The 18,894-nt window shown below is 44.3% G+C and overlaps 1 protein-coding gene across 4 annotated transcripts in view; it reads right to left on the reverse strand.

The window, feature by feature from the left end:
* The window catches only part of flna (filamin A, alpha (actin binding protein 280)), a 54,571-nt gene that overhangs the window by 6,532 nt on the left and 29,145 nt on the right, over positions 1-18,894 (reverse strand). The window contains exons 14-42 of one of the 4 annotated variants that reach the window (XM_084068811.1): positions 18,385-18,498; positions 18,084-18,227; positions 17,608-17,731; positions 17,351-17,511; positions 16,536-16,626; positions 15,899-16,068; positions 15,028-15,145; positions 14,767-14,879; positions 14,345-14,494; positions 13,880-14,198; positions 13,343-13,516; positions 13,075-13,237; positions 12,427-12,587; positions 10,167-10,334; positions 9,884-10,007; positions 9,617-9,773; positions 9,037-9,226; positions 8,471-8,494; positions 7,368-7,615; positions 6,899-6,973; positions 4,860-4,959; positions 4,396-4,536; positions 4,117-4,245; positions 3,495-3,668; positions 2,833-2,994; positions 2,535-2,738; positions 1,931-2,083; positions 719-841; positions 98-364 (exon numbers count right to left, since the gene is read on the reverse strand). In XM_084068811.1, the coding sequence (XP_083924937.1) occupies positions 98-364; positions 719-841; positions 1,931-2,083; positions 2,535-2,738; positions 2,833-2,994; positions 3,495-3,668; positions 4,117-4,245; positions 4,396-4,536; positions 4,860-4,959; positions 6,899-6,973; positions 7,368-7,615; positions 8,471-8,494; positions 9,037-9,226; positions 9,617-9,773; positions 9,884-10,007; positions 10,167-10,334; positions 12,427-12,587; positions 13,075-13,237; positions 13,343-13,516; positions 13,880-14,198; positions 14,345-14,494; positions 14,767-14,879; positions 15,028-15,145; positions 15,899-16,068; positions 16,536-16,626; positions 17,351-17,511; positions 17,608-17,731; positions 18,084-18,227; positions 18,385-18,498 (4,441 nt within the window). The remainder of the gene's footprint in view (positions 1-97; positions 365-718; positions 842-1,930; positions 2,084-2,534; positions 2,739-2,832; positions 2,995-3,494; positions 3,669-4,116; positions 4,246-4,395; positions 4,537-4,859; positions 4,960-6,898; positions 6,974-7,367; positions 7,616-8,470; positions 8,495-9,036; positions 9,227-9,616; positions 9,774-9,883; positions 10,008-10,166; positions 10,335-12,426; positions 12,588-13,074; positions 13,238-13,342; positions 13,517-13,879; positions 14,199-14,344; positions 14,495-14,766; positions 14,880-15,027; positions 15,146-15,898; positions 16,069-16,535; positions 16,627-17,350; positions 17,512-17,607; positions 17,732-18,083; positions 18,228-18,384; positions 18,499-18,894) is intronic. The other 3 variants (XM_084068813.1, XM_084068812.1, XM_084068814.1) reach the window with 3 other exon arrangements.

Below are 18,894 nucleotides of genomic sequence, written 5' to 3' on the forward strand. Positions count from 1 at the left end.
TTCCGTTTCCCAGGTGACCTCTCTACCATTCAGCTAAGACCACCCATACCAAGACCATACGATAAATGCGCACGCAGACACACACACAAACACAAACCTGGTGTTCCGGCCTCAGCTCTCTCCAGGCCTGGCCCTCCGGCACGAACCTTATGTGCCCCTCCCTCTCCCAGGGGCCCCACGGTGAACTGGAAGGGGCTGCCTGGCACGTGCTGGCCATTGTACTTGACACACACTGTGTGAACGCCCGTCTCCGTGGGCACAAAGCGTATGCAGTAGGTGTTGTTCTCTCCCTCCATGATGTCAGCCTTGTGGATCTGGCCTGACGGGCTGGTCACCTGGGCCGTCATGTCTGCTATACTGATCTCTGGATAGACAGGGAGGTAATGAACTGTATTCATTAGTTCTGAATACACAACTATGTTAAGTAAACAATGACAAGTGTGTCAAATGTTTTGGAAATGAATGAAAAAAGTGAGTGAGTGAGTCAATTTGCCTTTTTTTGTAGACAGTTGCTTAACGTGAACTAAACACATTAAAGGTGAAACAAACCATAATCATAAAGCAGCCGTTTTGCTCTTACTACTGTGCGTAAGAGCAAAATGGATGCTGTGTGATTATGGGTTGTTTCATGGGTCAATGTGTTGGATTTCTGACATTATGATTACGCATAGAGGAATGTGTTCTCGTCTGATTTCCTGTCACTGGAGGAAGGGCTCACCTGGGATCTTGAGGCTGAGGTCACACTGACTGCCAACGTTGGCGACCGATGCTGCTCTCCTCTTCCTGGTAATGCTCTCCTTCATCCTGCCTTCACCAGTCACCTTCACTGTGAACGCACTCCCTACACAAACACACACACACACACACACACACACACACACACACACACAGAGAATTGTTCAGAAACAAAGTTAGGTAAAATGAAAACTAGTGTGTGGATGCCATTTTCAGTCATTTTTGATATTTCAAGTTTAACTTAAAAACTAAAAATACGTTTTTAAGTTTAAGCACCTAAGCCAAGTCTGATATCGGGTGAGGGTTGTAGATTTCTTGATTTTTGATTAACTCTGCGAAAAATGACAATCATTTTTCCCCCTTTCTCCCAATTTACTCATTATGCCTATTACAAATTCCCTGTCACTGCCTACAGCTGCACTGTGGGAGAATGTAGACATTGACAACCATGTGTCTCCTCTGATACACATGAAGACGCCAGCCACTTTTCATCCAACAGTGAGGAGTTTCAGCAGGAGAGCCGAACGCATGCAGAGAAACACACCATCCATCCCAGTTGCATTCCCTGCTGAACAGGTGCCATAATCCAGTGGTTCCAAAACGTTTAGCTCAAGACCCAAAAGAGACATTTTGTCTCCCTGTGACCCAAACTAGTGAAAATAGCCAATCTACAAGCTCACAACGCAGCGTGATGCGACGCATTGTGTCGTGAGCTTGGTTTATTTTCTTGATTTTTTTTTTTTAAATAATAAAAACAATTTAGGAAACAGAAAATAAATATTGAGGATATTTACTCATGAGCCATAAAAATGGGTCCGCTACCCAAAAAAGGGACCCGACCCTGTTTGGTAAATAGTGCCCTAACCAACCTTTAGGAGCCGCTAGTGCAGCGACAGAGATCATCCCACCAGCTTAGCGCCCAGCCATGCCGGATGCAATGTGAACAATTTGAACCAGAGTCTCCATTTGGGCAGGAACTTTACCACTTGACCACCTGACGCCCTAAACATGTTCTAATTTATTTGCTCTCAGAGATTAAACAACTCTGAGGATTGACATATTACACTATAGCTACACTCAATACAACCAAGCCTGATGGAATGTCTAGTTTGATATAGATAATGCTTTGAGAATAAATTTGAGTTGGAGGCTTATAAACCCTTATACAACTAAAGTCTCTAGCTAGGTTAAGTACCTGGCACATGCTGGTCAGCGAACTTGATGTTTATGATGTAATTTCCTGGTTCAGTTGGGCAGTAGGTGACCTTACAGGTGCCATCCGCCTGGTCTTCAGTGTTGATGTCCACTTTACTGGGACCCTCAATGGACAGACTCAGGCCACCATAGCCTGCATGAACAGAAGGATGCCATGATACAAAACAAACATTGTATATGAACTGAACAAATCACAAACATGATTGACGTTGTGATAACCGTGCAGGTCCTCAACAAAACACATGACACTGGACAGACAAGGTACAACAACACACGTGGGCAGAGAAGCCACTTTAGTGCAATGCAGTACAATACAGTGTAGGATGACTAGGTGTGCAACAGTCAAATCAAATCATGTGTACAGGCCTGCATTAATAATGCAATGATGCGGGATGGTCAAGGTGGGGCTGAGGAGGACATGCCGCCTGAGCCTATTGCTACAGCTGTCATTGCATCTATAATTTTGTATTTATTTTTTACCGATGGCACAAGGCGGGGCCTAAATGTCACAGGCTCTCATGTAAGCGCATACATGTCTCTAGTTCACAGCAATAGTTATATCCATAGAACCAGACATTTCTAACCTGAATCACGAGTGTCAATTATGAACTCGGCAGGTTCAAAGGTCCTGGCCTCGCTCAAGCCCTGGCCACTGACGCGAACACGGCTGGCGTCGCCGATCTCCGATTGGCTGATCATCACAGAAATGGGGCTGCTGGGAATATGGCGGCCGTTCTTCTTGATGTTCACCAGGTGCTCACCAATCTCTTTTGGGACGAATGAAATGCCTAGGATGGACAAACGGACACATGAAACATAAGTAAAACATACAAGGAGAAAAAAAGTATTTCTAAAAACAAACATTTGCCCTCAGACACCCACCGACGTGACCGTTCCGCAGCTTCTTAAGCAGACATGGCTCCTCGCGGCCGGAGGGTGTGGTGAGCGAGGCGGTCAGCTGACTGAGGTCCAGCTCTCCGATGTCTAGTGGGATGTCAGCAGCGGAGCCCACCTTCAGATGGGACATCCTCATAGAGTCATCACCTGGAAACACAGCCGGGACAGGCGGTCAATCACGTGCACATAGTGAAAAAGCACAGCTGGAATAGCGGTCAAAGTTACCTCGACTGACTCACCAGAGATTCACGACTCTTTTATGATGAACAACTCAAGTCCTATATACTTTGTACGACGTATATATACACACACAAATCCACGGAACGGTGCCCTGCGCGCAGCCATTGCTGCGGTGTCAGACTCGGTCAGCTGCTGCTGCGCGGTGTCAGTCAGCTGCAGTCACTGACTGCTCACGTTACTCTTTTACCTGCTTTTTACTAACCTTTACTAACACTAACTTTACAAAGATGTACAGAAAATCAGGACGAACCACCTATGTCAGGTGCCAGCAGGCTAGTTTATGGCTGCTCTGCTAACGTCAGCTAACGTGTGTAGCCATCTGAATTTGAACCCAGTCAAACTACTGCTCAAAAACAAAAACAAAAAGTAGATCAGGAAGCACTCTGCTACATGTGGGGGTGTATTACCAGTAATTCTGGCAGAGAAGGGGCTGCCAGGGATGTGCTTGTCATTGTATTTGACCAGGATGCTGTAGTCTCCAGGAAGGACAGGCAGGTAGGACACTGTGCAGGTCCCATCCTGGTTGTCCACGCAGCTGATGTCTGCCTTGGACGGACCCTCGATGGCCAGGGACAGACCACCTGGAGGGAGAGGTAATGAACGATGCAGGTCAAAATCACTGTTTATCACCGTTGCCGCTTATCTGTTTGACATTGATTTATGTTCCATCCTACTGCCGTCGTGTGGTGCTTACTGGCCTTTCTTGGTTGAATGAAAGTGAAATAAAAAAGTATGGGTATTGTATGAATAGGAAAATAAACATTTACATTTTACATTACTGTGTGATGAAAGGCAGTTATTTCTTTAATAATGAAGATTGTATTTGTTTCCCTGGCACAAAAGGGGGTAATGAATAACAATATAACCAAAACAAACTTTATTAAACATTATTTTAAACATCAGCCCAGAATTTCACCATCGGCGCATCCCTAGTGTGTGTGTGTGTGTGTGTGTGTGTGTGTGTGTGTGTGTGTGTGTGTGTGTGTGTGTGTGTGTGTGTGTGTGTGTGTGTGCGTGCGTGTTCTATACCCTCTCCAGCATCTTTAGTGTTGACAGTGAAGACAGCAGGCTTGTTGACTGTGCCGTGGATGAGGCCAGGGCCGTAGGCGCTGACATTACCACTGTTCATGTAGTCCACATAGAACTGCAAAGGACTGCCTGAAAATCATAACAAAAAGAACGGAGGAAGTAGGGGACGAAAAGACACAGGAGTGGAGAGAGAGGGGTCAGTGCTCCATGTTAATACTGTAGTTAAAATCTGAGAGTGCACAACACGTGTACAAAGGATCAATTTGAACAGCACAGTACCAGGGATGTGGATGCCATCATATTTGATGTCCATCTCGTGCAGGCCAGCCTCGGTGGGGGCATATTTGACAGTGACAGTGCCATCCTTGTTGTCTGTGATGTCAGGCTTGGCCACATTGCCCGATGGCATACGCACATCACCTAAAGAGGAGGATAGATAGACACACACACATAACTTACAGGTGTAATAGTCAACATTCAGCTACTAGATGCAACACTACACATCACAACTCTGTTGCATAAGATTCCTTATTTCCCCCCCGAGTAATGCCTATAAGGCAGCACACAGAATTGAAACGCATCGCATTTCCCCAACGAAAACAAAAACATAGATAATGGCGGTAAACAAAAACTAAAATAATTATTTCGCAATCATTTTGATCGTTTTTGGGAAAAGCTAGTTTTATTCTGTAACTTTTTTAAAGCTCTTTGGATGTATCGTTTTATTGTGAGCGTGTGTATACCTGTGATCTCTCCCTTCTGGATGGTAAAGGGGATGACCAGGTCAAATGGTCTCAGCCCAGCCACATCCAAACCGTTCATTCCCATTGGTCTGTCTGTTGCCTAGAAGACAGAGTAGAGGTATTGTTAAGTGACATTCTGAAGAGAGGTTGAGGGTGATGGATTGGGACATTTTAAATATCTATATTCTACTCAGACCTTTTCTTTGCTTAGACTTTTTTATAAACATAATGCATCTCCAAGTACTTTACAAGCAGCAATAAGACAGTATTTGCAACAGAAGAACAATTACAGTACTTCAACCTAGGGATGCACGATTAATCGTTCATCATATCAGTATTGGCCGATATTGGCTATAAATTGCATTCGGTAAAATTGTATCAGCAAAATAATCTCAATATCTTTAGCCAATATTTCATTTTATAAATTTTATATTGGAATGTGAATCTAAAAAAGCCTTTTGTAATAATTGAAGGCTGTAGATTGAATCAGTATTTTCTGGGGAAGCTTTCAAAAGGATCTTCCTGTAGAACAAATCGGACACAAATTGGACAATGTGTACATTTCAGTTGTTTGACATGTGCATCAGTAGGTCTAATAAATCTAAGTAGTATTGGTTATCTGCATCTGCACCCTAGTATCACAGCTACTGTATAACAGGAGTTAAGGTAAACCCTACTGGAAACTTGAATTGCAATATCAGTATGGATTGATTTGACCATGCAATAAATCAGTTATTGTATATCGGCCAAAATTTCAATATCGTGCATCCCTAATTCTAATCATTTGATTGTCTATTCTTAGGTGGTGGTATGGGTGGGGGGGGGGGGGGGGGGGTAAAGGATGATGGTTGATGTGTGGGGATGGGAGCAACAACAAGTGACACAAACAACATATCAGCAATGAAGTTATTTCTCATTTATACTTATAGTATACTTATAGTTGCGTGTTGGTGTCACACCCCAAAAATGGCAGCTCCTAAGCTATGACACATTGTGACCCATCCATTTTCGGTGTGCGACACCCACGTGCAACCAAGTATAACTAGCAGACAACAAATGCATTGTCAACAAGAGAGGGTAAAGGCTTCCAAACACCAAACAAAGACGCAATTAGACAACCATGAAATGAGAGGACTGATGACGATGGTTGTGATCATGACCAGGTGGTGATCATGACCAGGGATGAAGACACCGACACAAGCTGTGAGATGAAGAATGGCATGAGGACACAGAGAGACATGGTGGTCAGGGGTGGACAGATGAGAGGGGGACGGACGGGGACGGGAGTATGTGGTGTGTGTGAGGAGACGCTCTACAACAACAGGAGAGTCATTTTGCAAAATGTGGAGTAGCATACGTGCCCTCATAGATTTTCAAAATGGCCAACTATCACTTACTTCCCCCTGTGCAGTAGGGCTGCACCATAAGTTATGGCAAAATACCAGCAATTAGAAAATTGCAAAGGGCTGCCATTTTGTCTTAATGAAGGAGTTTTAAACCGCTTCTTAAACAACGATTTCTTGTGCTGTGCCTATTCTACAAGTTAGGTTGCATTTCGACAAACCTTTTTTCGCTAAATTCTAATTTAGCAGTCCTTGTGACACACACACGCACACACTCTAATTGAGACAAGTTTACAAAGTTCCATCCTAAACAGGAAGGAGTCTACAGTGTCAGTACGGTGCTGTAATCGTTTTGTATTTTTCAGCCCTACAACACAGTGCTGGAGCTAAGAAATCCTCAGTACGCCTCTATATGAGGAGTTGGGTGGAAGGGGGGAAAAAAACATCTCAAAGATGAAAAACCTGCAATGAGACACTGTAGCCACAGAGAGACTAGAAACTAGAAAGCACACTGATGGACACAACAAACATGGCTTCTGGGGATGAATATTATGATATGGATAGACAAAGACATGAGTCGATTGACACCAGGAGACAGCCAAGACAGACAAGAGCACCCAGATGTCAAACACAATGGAACAGAGTTGAGAGAAGATGGGAGGATGAGTTGGGGCAGAAACAGAGGTTATTTGGTACCCAGGGTTGTTGAGCGTAGTACTGGGGCATTTGGCTCTGCTGCAAGAGCTGGTCTGTCGGAGCTCCTTCCAGTGCCTGAGAGTGGGTAAGGATGGAGGGAGGGGACAAGGGAAGGCAGGGAGAGGTAATGGTGTATATGAACAGGAAAGGAGGTTGGGGTGGGCGGGTGAAGGCAGGTGTAGGAGGCCAGGGGTGATGATGGGGCAAGGGGAGGGTATATGAATGGAGGGGAATAGAACAATAGAGTTAGTGTCATTGACATGTCTTCTGATTCCAAGACCTTATCAGGGAGCATCTGCGGAGAGGAATGATGTCAAGGATCATTGAATCTCTCTCTCACTATCACTCACACACTGTGCAGCCGCTAAGCAGAAACACTGGTTCAAATACAGTACTTTTAGGTGTGAGCATGTTTGTGTTTGAGCGTGTGTGTAGGTACACACAGTACTGCATACAAAAACGAACTCACCGTGACCTGGAAGGGACTGTTGGGGATGTGCTCGCCTCCGAAGCGGACACAGATGACATACTCGCCGGGCTGTGGCGCCGTGTAGAAGATGTCGAAGGTTCCGTCCTCGTTCTCCACCACATCCACATCCAGCTCCGCTCCCTCGGGCGTGCACACACTGCACGTCACCTTGCCCTTGCCAGCGGCCTTGGCATCCACTGTGATGACAGTCTGCTCGCCAATCTGGATGGTGGGCCCAACCCCAGCGCCTACAGAGAGGGGAGGCAATATTTGAGTGAGTGTTAGGGATGCCAATTGGACTGAGATGCATTGAAGCATGCAGACCACACAGTCATACAGATATATGGTATACTGCATATACACCGTACACGTATATCATTTAGTATACACAGTAAAAGTCTCAGTGTTCATTTATTCACTCACAGTATAACTCTGATAGTGTACAAATGGACCTCTACAGTTCCATTTAGTTGCATTTGTATACTCAATAGTTAAATGAACACTGAGGATTTTACAGTGTACGAAGAGACCTCAAACAAGCATCCACACGCACGCTCTCCAGATCCACCATGCACATTCCACAGCCACGACACCGGGTTTGAGTGTGATGACATCCAGTCATGACCATGTTATTACTAGTTACATGTTATTTCCAAACGGATTGCACATTATCGTCAGTCAGTTCCCATCTAGTACAGTACTTGCTCATTAGCCAGAACGCCATTCCACCATGCCGACTACTCGGTTAGTCCATTAGTCTGTCCAATAAGGGAGAGAGAGAGAGAGAGAGAGAGAGAGAGAGCGAAAAAGAAAGCATCACATTAGGAGAGGAAGCCAAAAACAAGACAGGAAAAGAGGGAGAGAGATGATGAAGAGTAGACCAGAGAGAGAGAGAAAGAGAGAGAGAGACAATGAGAGAAGAGGGAGAGTGAGACAAGGGCAGAAAGACAGAAAGGGATCCCACTGAAATGTGGTGCTGCTGTCCTACATGCGAGAGAGAGAGAGAGAGAGAGAGAGAGAGAGAGAGAGAGAGAGAGAGAGAGAGAGAGAGAATAGAGCAGAGTAGTTCCTCTGACAGTACAAACTGGTTTCATGAAGCTTACCCAGGCCGTGACCGCCGATTGAGACTGAGAAAGGAACGGTGAGAAGCAGGGGAGCGAAGAAGTGACAAAATAAAAGACAGTCAGGTGGGGGTGTGAGAGGCAATAACTGTGCTCCAAACGGAGAGATGAAGAAAACAAAACAAAACAAAAAAGTGATGGAGGGGTGTGAAGCAGTTGAAGGGGAGGGAAGGCTGTGTGTGTAAGTGTATGTGTGCAGTGTGTGGTTTCTCAGAATATCAGACTTTATATATATTACAGGTTTTCAGTCATGAATGGTAGAGGGGCTTAAGAAATATTGCCAAGTGGTAAAATTACCTACATACAGTATATTGCCAAGTGGTAAAATTACCTACATTACCTATGAATTGCGGGTAGGCAATTCTGAGGCTCTGATATTGTGCAACTGGTGTGTATTTACTTACATGATAGACATTTTACTATCTGTTCCTTTTTAGGAAATAACAAACAAATATGCAAAAATGAACTAACACACAGTTCAACTTCTCATTTCTACAAGCTTGCCCTCCTGTATACAGTCCTATGGCATGCAGTGCTGTAGCACATACCTGTGACTGTGCACTTGCTGGCGTCTCCAGTGGGCAGGGCTCTGATACGATAGGGCGAATATGGGATTTCGTCTCCACCATACTTGATGAGGATGGTGTATCGGCCAGTCATGTCTGGCACGTAGGACACAAGGTAGGTGCCGTCGTGGTTGTCACGGATGTTTGCCTTCTTAGGCTTACCCTCTGGGTCCTGAGTTTGGAGAATTAAAAGAGAGGCAAAACGAGACCGGGGACAATATGTTATTATATTGTTGGCAGTCGTACACGCCATTGCTTGATATTCTGCATCATGTGAATGCAGATGAAGGCATGCTTGGGTGTGCACCCATCATTTCTGTAATGTTAGCAAGTTCACACAATGAGAAAATACAAATGGATGCTCATCTATATTTAAGTGTGTGCATGTGTCTACTGTCTGGTGTATGGGGCCGAGACAAACCCTGATGCTGGATAGGAGGGAGTGGAGGGCAGTGATCCATGAGTGAGCCAAGTTGGTATCAGCTAGTCTGCACTCTTGCATCGTATTTGTCATTTGTGTAAAGGTGTTTGCATGAATGTCTGGACATGAGTGCACACTCACTGTGATCTGCACAGCCAGCAGTCCTTCCCCAGCATCTTTGGCATCGATGGTGAACTCCACTGGTAGAGAAGCGGGTACACCAGTGGTGTTGAGCCCCGGGCCACTGGCCCGCACTTTGCTGGCGTCATGCGTAGGCAGGACCTTTACCTTGTAAGGACTGACGGGAGGCAGTGGGTGTTAGAGATTTTAGTGTTAATGAGGGTATAATGCATCCATGTATGCATGTCAAAGGGAGAAAGAGAGAGCGAGTGAGTGAGTGAGTGATACCTGCGTGGGATCTCCTCATCTGCATACAGTACGTTGATGGAATAGGGTCCTTCTCTGGTGGGAACATAGCTGACTGTGTGAGTCTGGTCTCCATTATCCGCCACCTCTACAGGCTCTACAACCCCTACACACACACAAACACAAATACACAGTGTAAGATAGATCTAACAGTTTTAAGTGTTCAGGAAAGAAGATTAAGATTTAGGTGATTGTCCCAGAACAACATGAAAAACAACACAGAAATGCACACACACACACACACACACACACTGCACAGGCTTACCTTTGGGGCCCTGAACGCGGACCTGCAGTGGGGCCACTCCAGCCTTGGATGCGTCCACTGTGAACTCCTGAGGAATGTTAGCTCTGACGTTGGTGCCCAGTCCAGCTCCTTGGCACTTCACCTTGGTGCTGTCTACTGTGTCACTGACTGGCACTGAGAATGGACTTCCTACAGAAGGAATGGGATGAGAGGAGGAGACAGGTTGGGAGTGGGTACATACACACATGAGCATACGCCGACGGCAAACGCTACGCTACGCTAGGCCTTGTTCCGGATCCGACGTTACTTTGATAACTTCCGGAGCTTTGAGCAGCTGGTGGGCAGCGCCGTCTTTCAGGAAGTGTAGTTCTTGGACTAGTGCTATTTGTACAAATGAGGACAGAGGAATAACACTACTCATCATGAAAACATTATGCACGTGCAATATAAAATATTAATATTATCAAGTGATATGAAAACATTAGCTAATGTTTTCATATCAATGGATAATATTCATATTTTATGTCAAGGTGCCTTGACAAAATTAAAACACCATTACATTATTATGAATAGTTAACCACATGAACCCCAGCATCGGGGGAATATGAGCCAAAAATAGCCGATCTACAAGCTTTGCAGCGCGACGCGTTGTGAGCTTGTAGATCTGCTATTTTTTGCAGAGAGATTTGGTGTTGACAGTAAAAAGCGTCCAAGAAAAGTAGGTCCGTTTTTAGTGAGAATAGAGGGTTTAAGTAGGCTACATAATAATAAAATAATAACTTTATTTATATAGCACTTTTCAAAACATGAGTTACAAAGTGCTGCTGAACAGCAGTTAATGTTTACGTTTTATTTTACCTTACTTATATATAAAATATATAAGTAAGGTAAAATAAAACATACACGTTTTTTGTTTTTTTTTACCCCTAGGGGGTCTTCAGAGTTACTACAGGGGGTCCTTCAAATCTTTGTGTGAAATGATTTACTTTTTTACTTTAACCACTTGAACCCTAGCGTCCCTTTTCTGAGGAGAACTTTAGCCAAAAATAGCCGATCTACAAGCTCACAACGTGTAGAGAGAAAAAAGAGCAGCAAAAGTTTATCTTAAACACAATTTTATACAATATAGATGGGGTCCCTGCTTCATCTCTCTCTCAGCTAGGGGGTCCTTGGCCTGAAAACCCCTGGCATAAGGGAATACCATAGTTAACAAGTAAGTTAATTCTGACAAGCAGTAAAGAAAACGCATTTAAACAAACTAAAAGGAGACTCGTTGCCCACATCAACAAACCAACAAATACAGACGTGTGAATTACATTAATAATTATGATTGACAGATTCATATGGTAGAAGAGTGGAATTTATGACAATAAAGCACAGAGATGTTTCGGTTTTTGTAGCCCACATTTGTGCGTAAAACTGTAGAATTAATAAAAAGAAACTTGTCATTTATTTTAGTAATTTAATTTATTATTCTGCTATTCTTTATTGTGCTCACATAAGCTATTCATAAGGGAACAACTAAACAGTGCAAAGTATTCAGGCCATTCACCACAAATAAATAAGGACGTTTACATTTATTGAAATAGAGTGCATGTGTTGTTGTGTTTGTGCTGGAACGTCTGCCTTGCATTTCCCCTGTAAGGAAACCACAAGAGATAAACACACCCACTGGAGAGAACACAGGAAGTATCTGTCCTATTGGTTGGTGCCTATCACTTCCGGGTGATCGTTTACCAGAGCGGAACCCGGATGTGCTTTTCCGGAAGCAACTTGGGACGGTATTTCCGTTTTTTAACTTAACATTGGAGTGGACAGGGCTAGCGTAGAGTAGCGTAGCGTTTGCCGTCAGCATACGCTCACGGTATTTCCGTTTTTTAACTTAACATTGGAGTGGACAGGGCTAGCGTAGAGTAGCGTAGCGTTTGCCGTCAGCATACGCTCATGTGTGTATGTACCCAGTTTGAGACTAGGGATGGGATAAGAGGAAGGAAGTCACGCTCCTCTTCCATACTTTTTTGCAACTTGCAATCTCAGTATGTAAGTATCAGTACGCAATCTCACAAAACACCTTTAAAATGACCTCACAAAAGTATACATTTGTCTTGACTGCTAGTTTTGTCTCCAGCATCTGGAAGCCTACTGCTGCCATAATACTTCAATTTATCACAAAATACAGCAACAAAAGGGAAGAAAAATATATTCTTTATATGCATTTCCCCCCCAGCCAATCATTTACAATTTCATCGCATGACGCAGACAAACGTCAGATTTTCCGTACCTGTGATGGGCTGTCCCCCATAAGTGATGTTGAGGTTGTATGTACCAGCCTCGTAGGGGATGTACTCCACACTACAGCTGCCATCCTTGTTGTCATGGCACGACATCTTGGCCTCAGATGGACCCTCCACTGCCAAGCCAAGACCACCAGTACCTGCTCCGCTGGAGAGACGGAAGAAGGGTGGGGGAGGTGGAAGGGTGAAAGAAAACATTTTAAAGACGCCCAAAAAAAGCAGGGAAAAAAAGTGAATACACAAATAATTCACTAGTTCCCATTAAAATCATACTGTGTAACGTCTTTCTGGCCACACTCCGTTGTCATTACTGCGTTAGTACGGCTGTAAAAACAATTAAAGCTGCAGGGTCCTCGGATATTTTGGAACGCAACAACAAGTTGTCAGGAATTGTAATTATTAACTATAAAATACATAAATACATTGCCGGTACATTTCCAGTGCCTATGTCATTTTGGCACGAGTGTCATGGGCAGACACTCGCAAATAATACATTTTTAATAGTGTTTAGGGAAGTAAAAAAAAATGTAAATAAACATGTGCAATGGTTATTGTGAAAATTATGTGAGCTGTGAAGACATTTATAATGTTATTCCATGACTGTGGACTATCAAGTGTCAAATGGTGTTCCCTACCGGGTTTCCACTGTGAACTTGTTAGCTTTGTTGGTGATGCCTCCTTTCAGGCCGGGGCCATGCACGCGTACACGTCCTGGGTCACATCCCTCAGTCACACCCACACGGAATGGGCTGTTGGGCACCGGAGAGCCGTCGTAGCATACCTCTACACTGTGTGGTCCTGGAACATTGCAACAGCACAAACACGACAGGGATCACACTCACATCATGGGACGACGCAGAGAGAATAACCACAGACTCGATAACTTTCACTAAATTAACTCACCCTCTTCGTATGGAGTGTATTCCACGCTGTAGGTTCCATCCCCGCGGTCGGTGACCAGGGCGTCCGTGCTGCTGCCTGAGGGGTTGCTGATCAGGGTCTTGATGTGGTCACCGCCCTTCTGTGTGAGGGCACGGGCATCCACAGTGAAGTCAGTGGTGGCCTCGCGGAACACTCCTGGTGCACAGGGAAAGAGAAAGCAAAGAACATGATTATAAGAAATAGAACAGGTACACAGTAAAATCAATTTAATTGGAGTGTACACTTTTAGGTAAGCCTATTGAGTAACTTATAAGAAGTGCAAAATCATCAGATTCTAGGTCACAAATCTAACGAGTAACTAATGGCATGATCAGACCGTGAGTGCTGAGGCAAAGTTCCTTTGATCCTAGAAGACCAGATAAGTGGAGCAAAGGGCCAAGAAGAAGTAGGAGTTTTTCCTTGTATAGTTTAAACTAAGTAATGTAAGAAAAGTTTGAAAATGTTTGATTAACGTTTTGAGCAGGCACACAGGGACACAAACAGAACCTCTGTCCTCACCTTTGCCCTCAACTCCAGGTCCGAACACGCGGACTCCGCTGGCATCGACAGCAGGCTCCACTGTGAGACGAGCAGGGAAGTTTGGCACATCCTGGCCACCGTAGCGGATAGTAAGAGTGTAGGAGCCTGGGTAGAGCGGAATGTATGTGATGGTGTATGTTCCATCCCCATTGTCTTGGATGTGGACCTCTGCCTCTGTCCCACTGTCTGAGATTATCTCAATGGTCAGCTCAGCCGGACCTGCGTTGGTACAGTCCACAACAAACTCCCCCGTCTCGCCAACCTTGCAACGCTCCAAGCCTGGGCCAGAGCAACGCACCTGACAGTAGAAGAGACCGATAACGATCAATTAGAAGCAAGATGATGACCTGAGGACTTAATTAGCGCCAATGAGACAAACTCATTTATGCAAGCATTTGTATTTCTGCTAGCAGCCGCTATAACCAATATGCAGAGCCAGCTGACCTTGGAGGAGTCTGTAGCAGGGTAGGCTGTGGGCGTGAATGGAGATCCAGGGAGGGGAGTGCCATCATAGGTCAGCTCAACCTGGTATGGCCCCAAATCTCTGGGGATAAATTTCACATGACTGGTCTCTGGATTCAGACCAGGCTCCACCTACAGCAGGACACAGGAAGAGAGTTTCACCTATTAAAAATAATAAATCTACCGTAACAAACGTTAGCAGGTCTTGAAATGTTCCTACAGCAGCCACTGCCACTGACAGTATTTCTCCTGTACTACAGGAGTTTTCAAACAATTTCACTTGCAGGCATGCACCTTCCTCTGGGCCTTGCAGACAGTTATTCAGCTACAGTTTAGATTCAGACTATAAAATAAAATATGTATAATGTCATATTTATACACTAGTGTCAGATAATGTGCAATACCTTGCTGGCCACTGGTTTTCCTGATGGCCCGGTCACCTTGGCGCCGACCTTGCCCTGTCCTCCAGCTCCCTTCGCCTTCACAGTCACATCCTGGTCCCTGCCTACAGTCATCTCTACAGAGAGAGAGGGAGAGAGGGGGCAGCTTAAAAACAATATAAGATAATGAGACGCAAATTACAACCTAGAGTAAAAACAAAATTGAACTGGATGCCAGTGGTCAAGTCTATAAAACAGACACAGGTCTAAGGGCAATGGACGTACTGTCTCCCAGGCCAGAGACGCTTATCTTGTTGATGTCTAGTGAGGGTGCCACAGCCACGTTGAAGGGGCTCTTGGGAATGTTGTCTCCACCGTAGGTCACAGCCAGTCCCAGAGGACCCTAGGGCGGGAATGAGGAAAAGTTACAGCTCTGTCTTAGGAGACATTATGCATGAAGAGGTTGATGGAAAGAGCATTATTGCACGGTCGTTAACACATTGACTGCCTGAATTATTTTCACTGCCTATTGTTATTCATGCCAGAGATTTTTCAATGGAAAAAAAAAGTACTCAGGAGCCGAGATACAAAATTTTAAAGTTTTAAGTTAACAAGGAAGTGGATGAGAGTAAAGATCTTCGAAAATTCATATCTCCTTGGTCTTTGGGTCAAATTTAAAAAAAAAAAGTTAAAAAAAAAGTATTTTTTTACTAAAACGAGTTAACTCGATCTTGGCAGGCAAGTGATGAAAAGCTAAAAACGAGTTAAGTCGTTCTAGGCAGTCAATGTGTTAATGTGTGTGGTGGGTGACATAGACCAGTGGTTCTCAAGGTGGAGAGCGGGGACCCTCAGGGGTCTTTGAGGGTGTTCCAGGGGGCCCCCGTGAAATGATCTATAGTTAGGAAATGGAACCTTGTGTTGTGGGTCAGTGACTCTGAGAGTGTACAAATGGACCCAAATGGACCTTTACAGGCCCAGTTGGTACCATTTGTACACTCTTAAGAGTAAAATTAACACTGATGACTTTATAGTAGATTGGGGTTCCAAAGATAAAACAAATTTATCAAAGGGGGGTCCATGGCCTAACTGGGGGTCCTTGAAATAAAAAAGGTTGATAATCACTGTATAACTGTATGTGTAGGTGTACCCATCTCACCTGTTGAACAGGCGTGTATTTGACAGTGTGTGTGTTGTCATGGTTGTTGATTATTTCAAAGTCCTTGATGGCCTCTGCCTTGATCGGCCCGCTGAAGTTGCAGTCCAACTTGGCCTTGCCAGCTCCCTTTGTGTTGACGGTGAAATGAGTGGGCTTGTTGAGCTCAACACCTGGCAGAGATACAAATAGAGAGTGACAGGGGCTGGAGTGTTAAACACAAGATTAAAATAGTTAATTTCTTGCAGTATTAATTTCTCATACACAGCAATATCCTAAAGTGTTAATTTAACTCTGGTGAGAGTGCCATATGAAAGCGCCACTCACACCAAGCACTATATAACGATAACGATATTGTGTTGTGGAGTTTGCCATCGACTTGAGATAGGACGATTTTTTTAAAAGATATATTTTTGGCCTTTATTGATAGGATATAGTAGACAGGAAATGGGGAGAGAGAGATGGGGAATGACACGCATCAATGGTCATCGGGATTCAAACCCGCGACACGTGTGCCCGGACCGCAAGGCCAGTCCGGGCCAAGATTGAATGATTTTTAAAACTATATCTTTATGGTTATCGTTCTAGTTATAGTACTTGGTGTAAACGGCTCTCCACTGAATGTGTGCGTTCATCTCACCATTGCGGCTGAGTCCTGGTCCCTCTGCCTTCACTTTGCTGGCATCATGTGAGGGATCCACCTTAATCCTAATCGGAGTCATTGGAATGGCCTGGGTACAAGAAGCAAATATTTTCAACAAATGCAAGCATTTTCAGCTAAGTAAACACACACACAGTAGACACATGACACATAAAAGCACACTAAGGGGCTGCGTCCACAGAAAGCCTTATTTGAGCTGTCAGGACCTTTATCCTATGCATTTCTAGGGTAAGGCCAGGAGCACTCCTCTTTCCAGTGCACCATGGCACTTTATATACTGTGCGAGTAACAAAACAAAAAAAGTGCTGCTCATCAACGTCCCTTTCCTTCGCAGAGGGTTGGAGAGAGACGCTCACACTGAACAAAGGCATCTCCCCCAGTGCTTTTTTTGTGGTGAGATCTGACGTTCATAGTGACAAAACACTATGCATTTTTTTTTATTTTTCGGTTGCATAGTGTTCTGTCACTATGAACGTCAGATCTCACCCCCCAAAAAAAGCTACTAAAATACACGATCTAACGCAAGGCCTATTGGCGCACGTTTTAAGCTGTGGCGGACCCGGGATGGAGTTTGACATTTTTCTACTGTACCATTCATCCTAAGACGTCATAACATCATAGAAAAGGTAAGAAACCTGTGGTCCAAAATCCCCTTTAAGTGCAGCGCTCTGGGCATGACATCCAAAGCACTACACGACTCAAAACATGCTTTCTGTCGACACGGCCCCAAAAATTCAGCATTGATAACACAAACACAATTATGTATGATCAAAGACACTTAAACACACACGTACCTTTTCAGCAAACAGGACCATAATAGTGTAGCTGCCAGCGCCAGGGGGAGTGTATTTGACGGTGAAGGTGTCATTGTCGTTTCTGATGATGTCAAACTCGATGTCTGCCTCGGCTGGGCCCACCACGCCGGGGGCACACTTAATTCCTATGCTGATGTCACCTAAAAAGCAAGGTTAGAAGTTAGAGAGAATCGTTACATGATTTCGTTTATAGTTTGCAGCATTGCTTTATACAGAGAATGTAGAAATAATTATACCTTGACCAGCCTCAGCACAGTCGACGGTGAAGTATGTTGGCGCAAAGGCCTTCAGGCCCGTCTTGGCCACCCCTGGTCCTGACACCTTCACCTTGTTGGGATGACAGCCTGCTCCGATGGTCATCTGTTTACAAAACAATATACAGGGTCAGTACTCGGTATGATGGAAACCGCTACAGGACAATATCAACACAGCAGGCAAACACTATATCTTTGTAGACTAGAAGTCAATCCATTGTTTTAATAAATGTTATTTATAGAGCACCTTTCATCTATAGAACAGTAACAAAATGCTTCACAGGTTTAAAAACAAAACATCAACAAAAGAAAAGAAAAAAAGGAAAGCAAATTAGTTAACAAACACGTGATTACAAAAAACGTCACCAACTCACACCAACTCTGTGTGTGTGTGTGTGTGTGTGTGTGTGTGTGTGTGTGTGTGTGTGTGTGTGTGTGTGTGTGTGTGTGTGTCTCACCCTGAAAGGGCTGTCAGGGATGTTAACTCCTCCCCAGGAGACCATAACAGTGTGCTTGAGTGGTTTGCGTGGGGTGTAGGTACAAGTGTATGTCCCATTGCCATTATCCTTCACCTGGACCTCGAGTGGAGTTCCCTCACTATCCTGTGGTACACAGCAGGGGTTGGGGGAGTTATAATGAGTGAAGTGAAAAAGGACCGTACCAATTTTTACACCACCCTTACGGGTCCATTTGGTTAAATCTTTAGACTCTCACAATTAAATTAATGTGAGAATGTATACAGTGCATACACACACTCACCTGAGCCAAAATCTTTAGAGGGGCTTTGCCTCCCTGCTTGGCATCAACAGTGAACTCTGTTGGTTTTCCAACTGCCAGACCACTACTCTGCAGGCCTGGGCCGAAGGCCTTCACCTGGAATCAACACATTAATATACAGCTCATCAGAAAACAACAGCATTATTGCACATTGTCGCTGTCTGGTGGACACCTTGTATGTTCAAAGCTGTTTTCAGAAAGTGGAAAAAAGAACCCGTGTTCCTATGTAGTTATTATTTAGTCACAAGCTCTTATTAATACTTTTCATTGTTTCAATATTTATAAAACCCACAGATAGACTTAACCACTTTCAACTTCACTTAAAAAAGAATTCAAACGTAGTAAAAAAAAACTCACAGGTCGCGTCACAATATAAGGAGATAGGAGGTTTGCGTCCAAAGCGACGATAAGCCAACCAATAATTACTGATGCATTTTTCTTGAAAGAGAGCATGTATCCATCTAAGTACCATTGTGCCATCAAACGTGAGCA

This window comes from Gymnoscopelus microlampas, assembly GCF_963454915.1.
Source record: "Gymnoscopelus microlampas genome assembly, chromosome: 10".
Taxonomy (NCBI): Eukaryota; Metazoa; Chordata; class Actinopteri; order Myctophiformes; family Myctophidae; genus Gymnoscopelus; species Gymnoscopelus microlampas.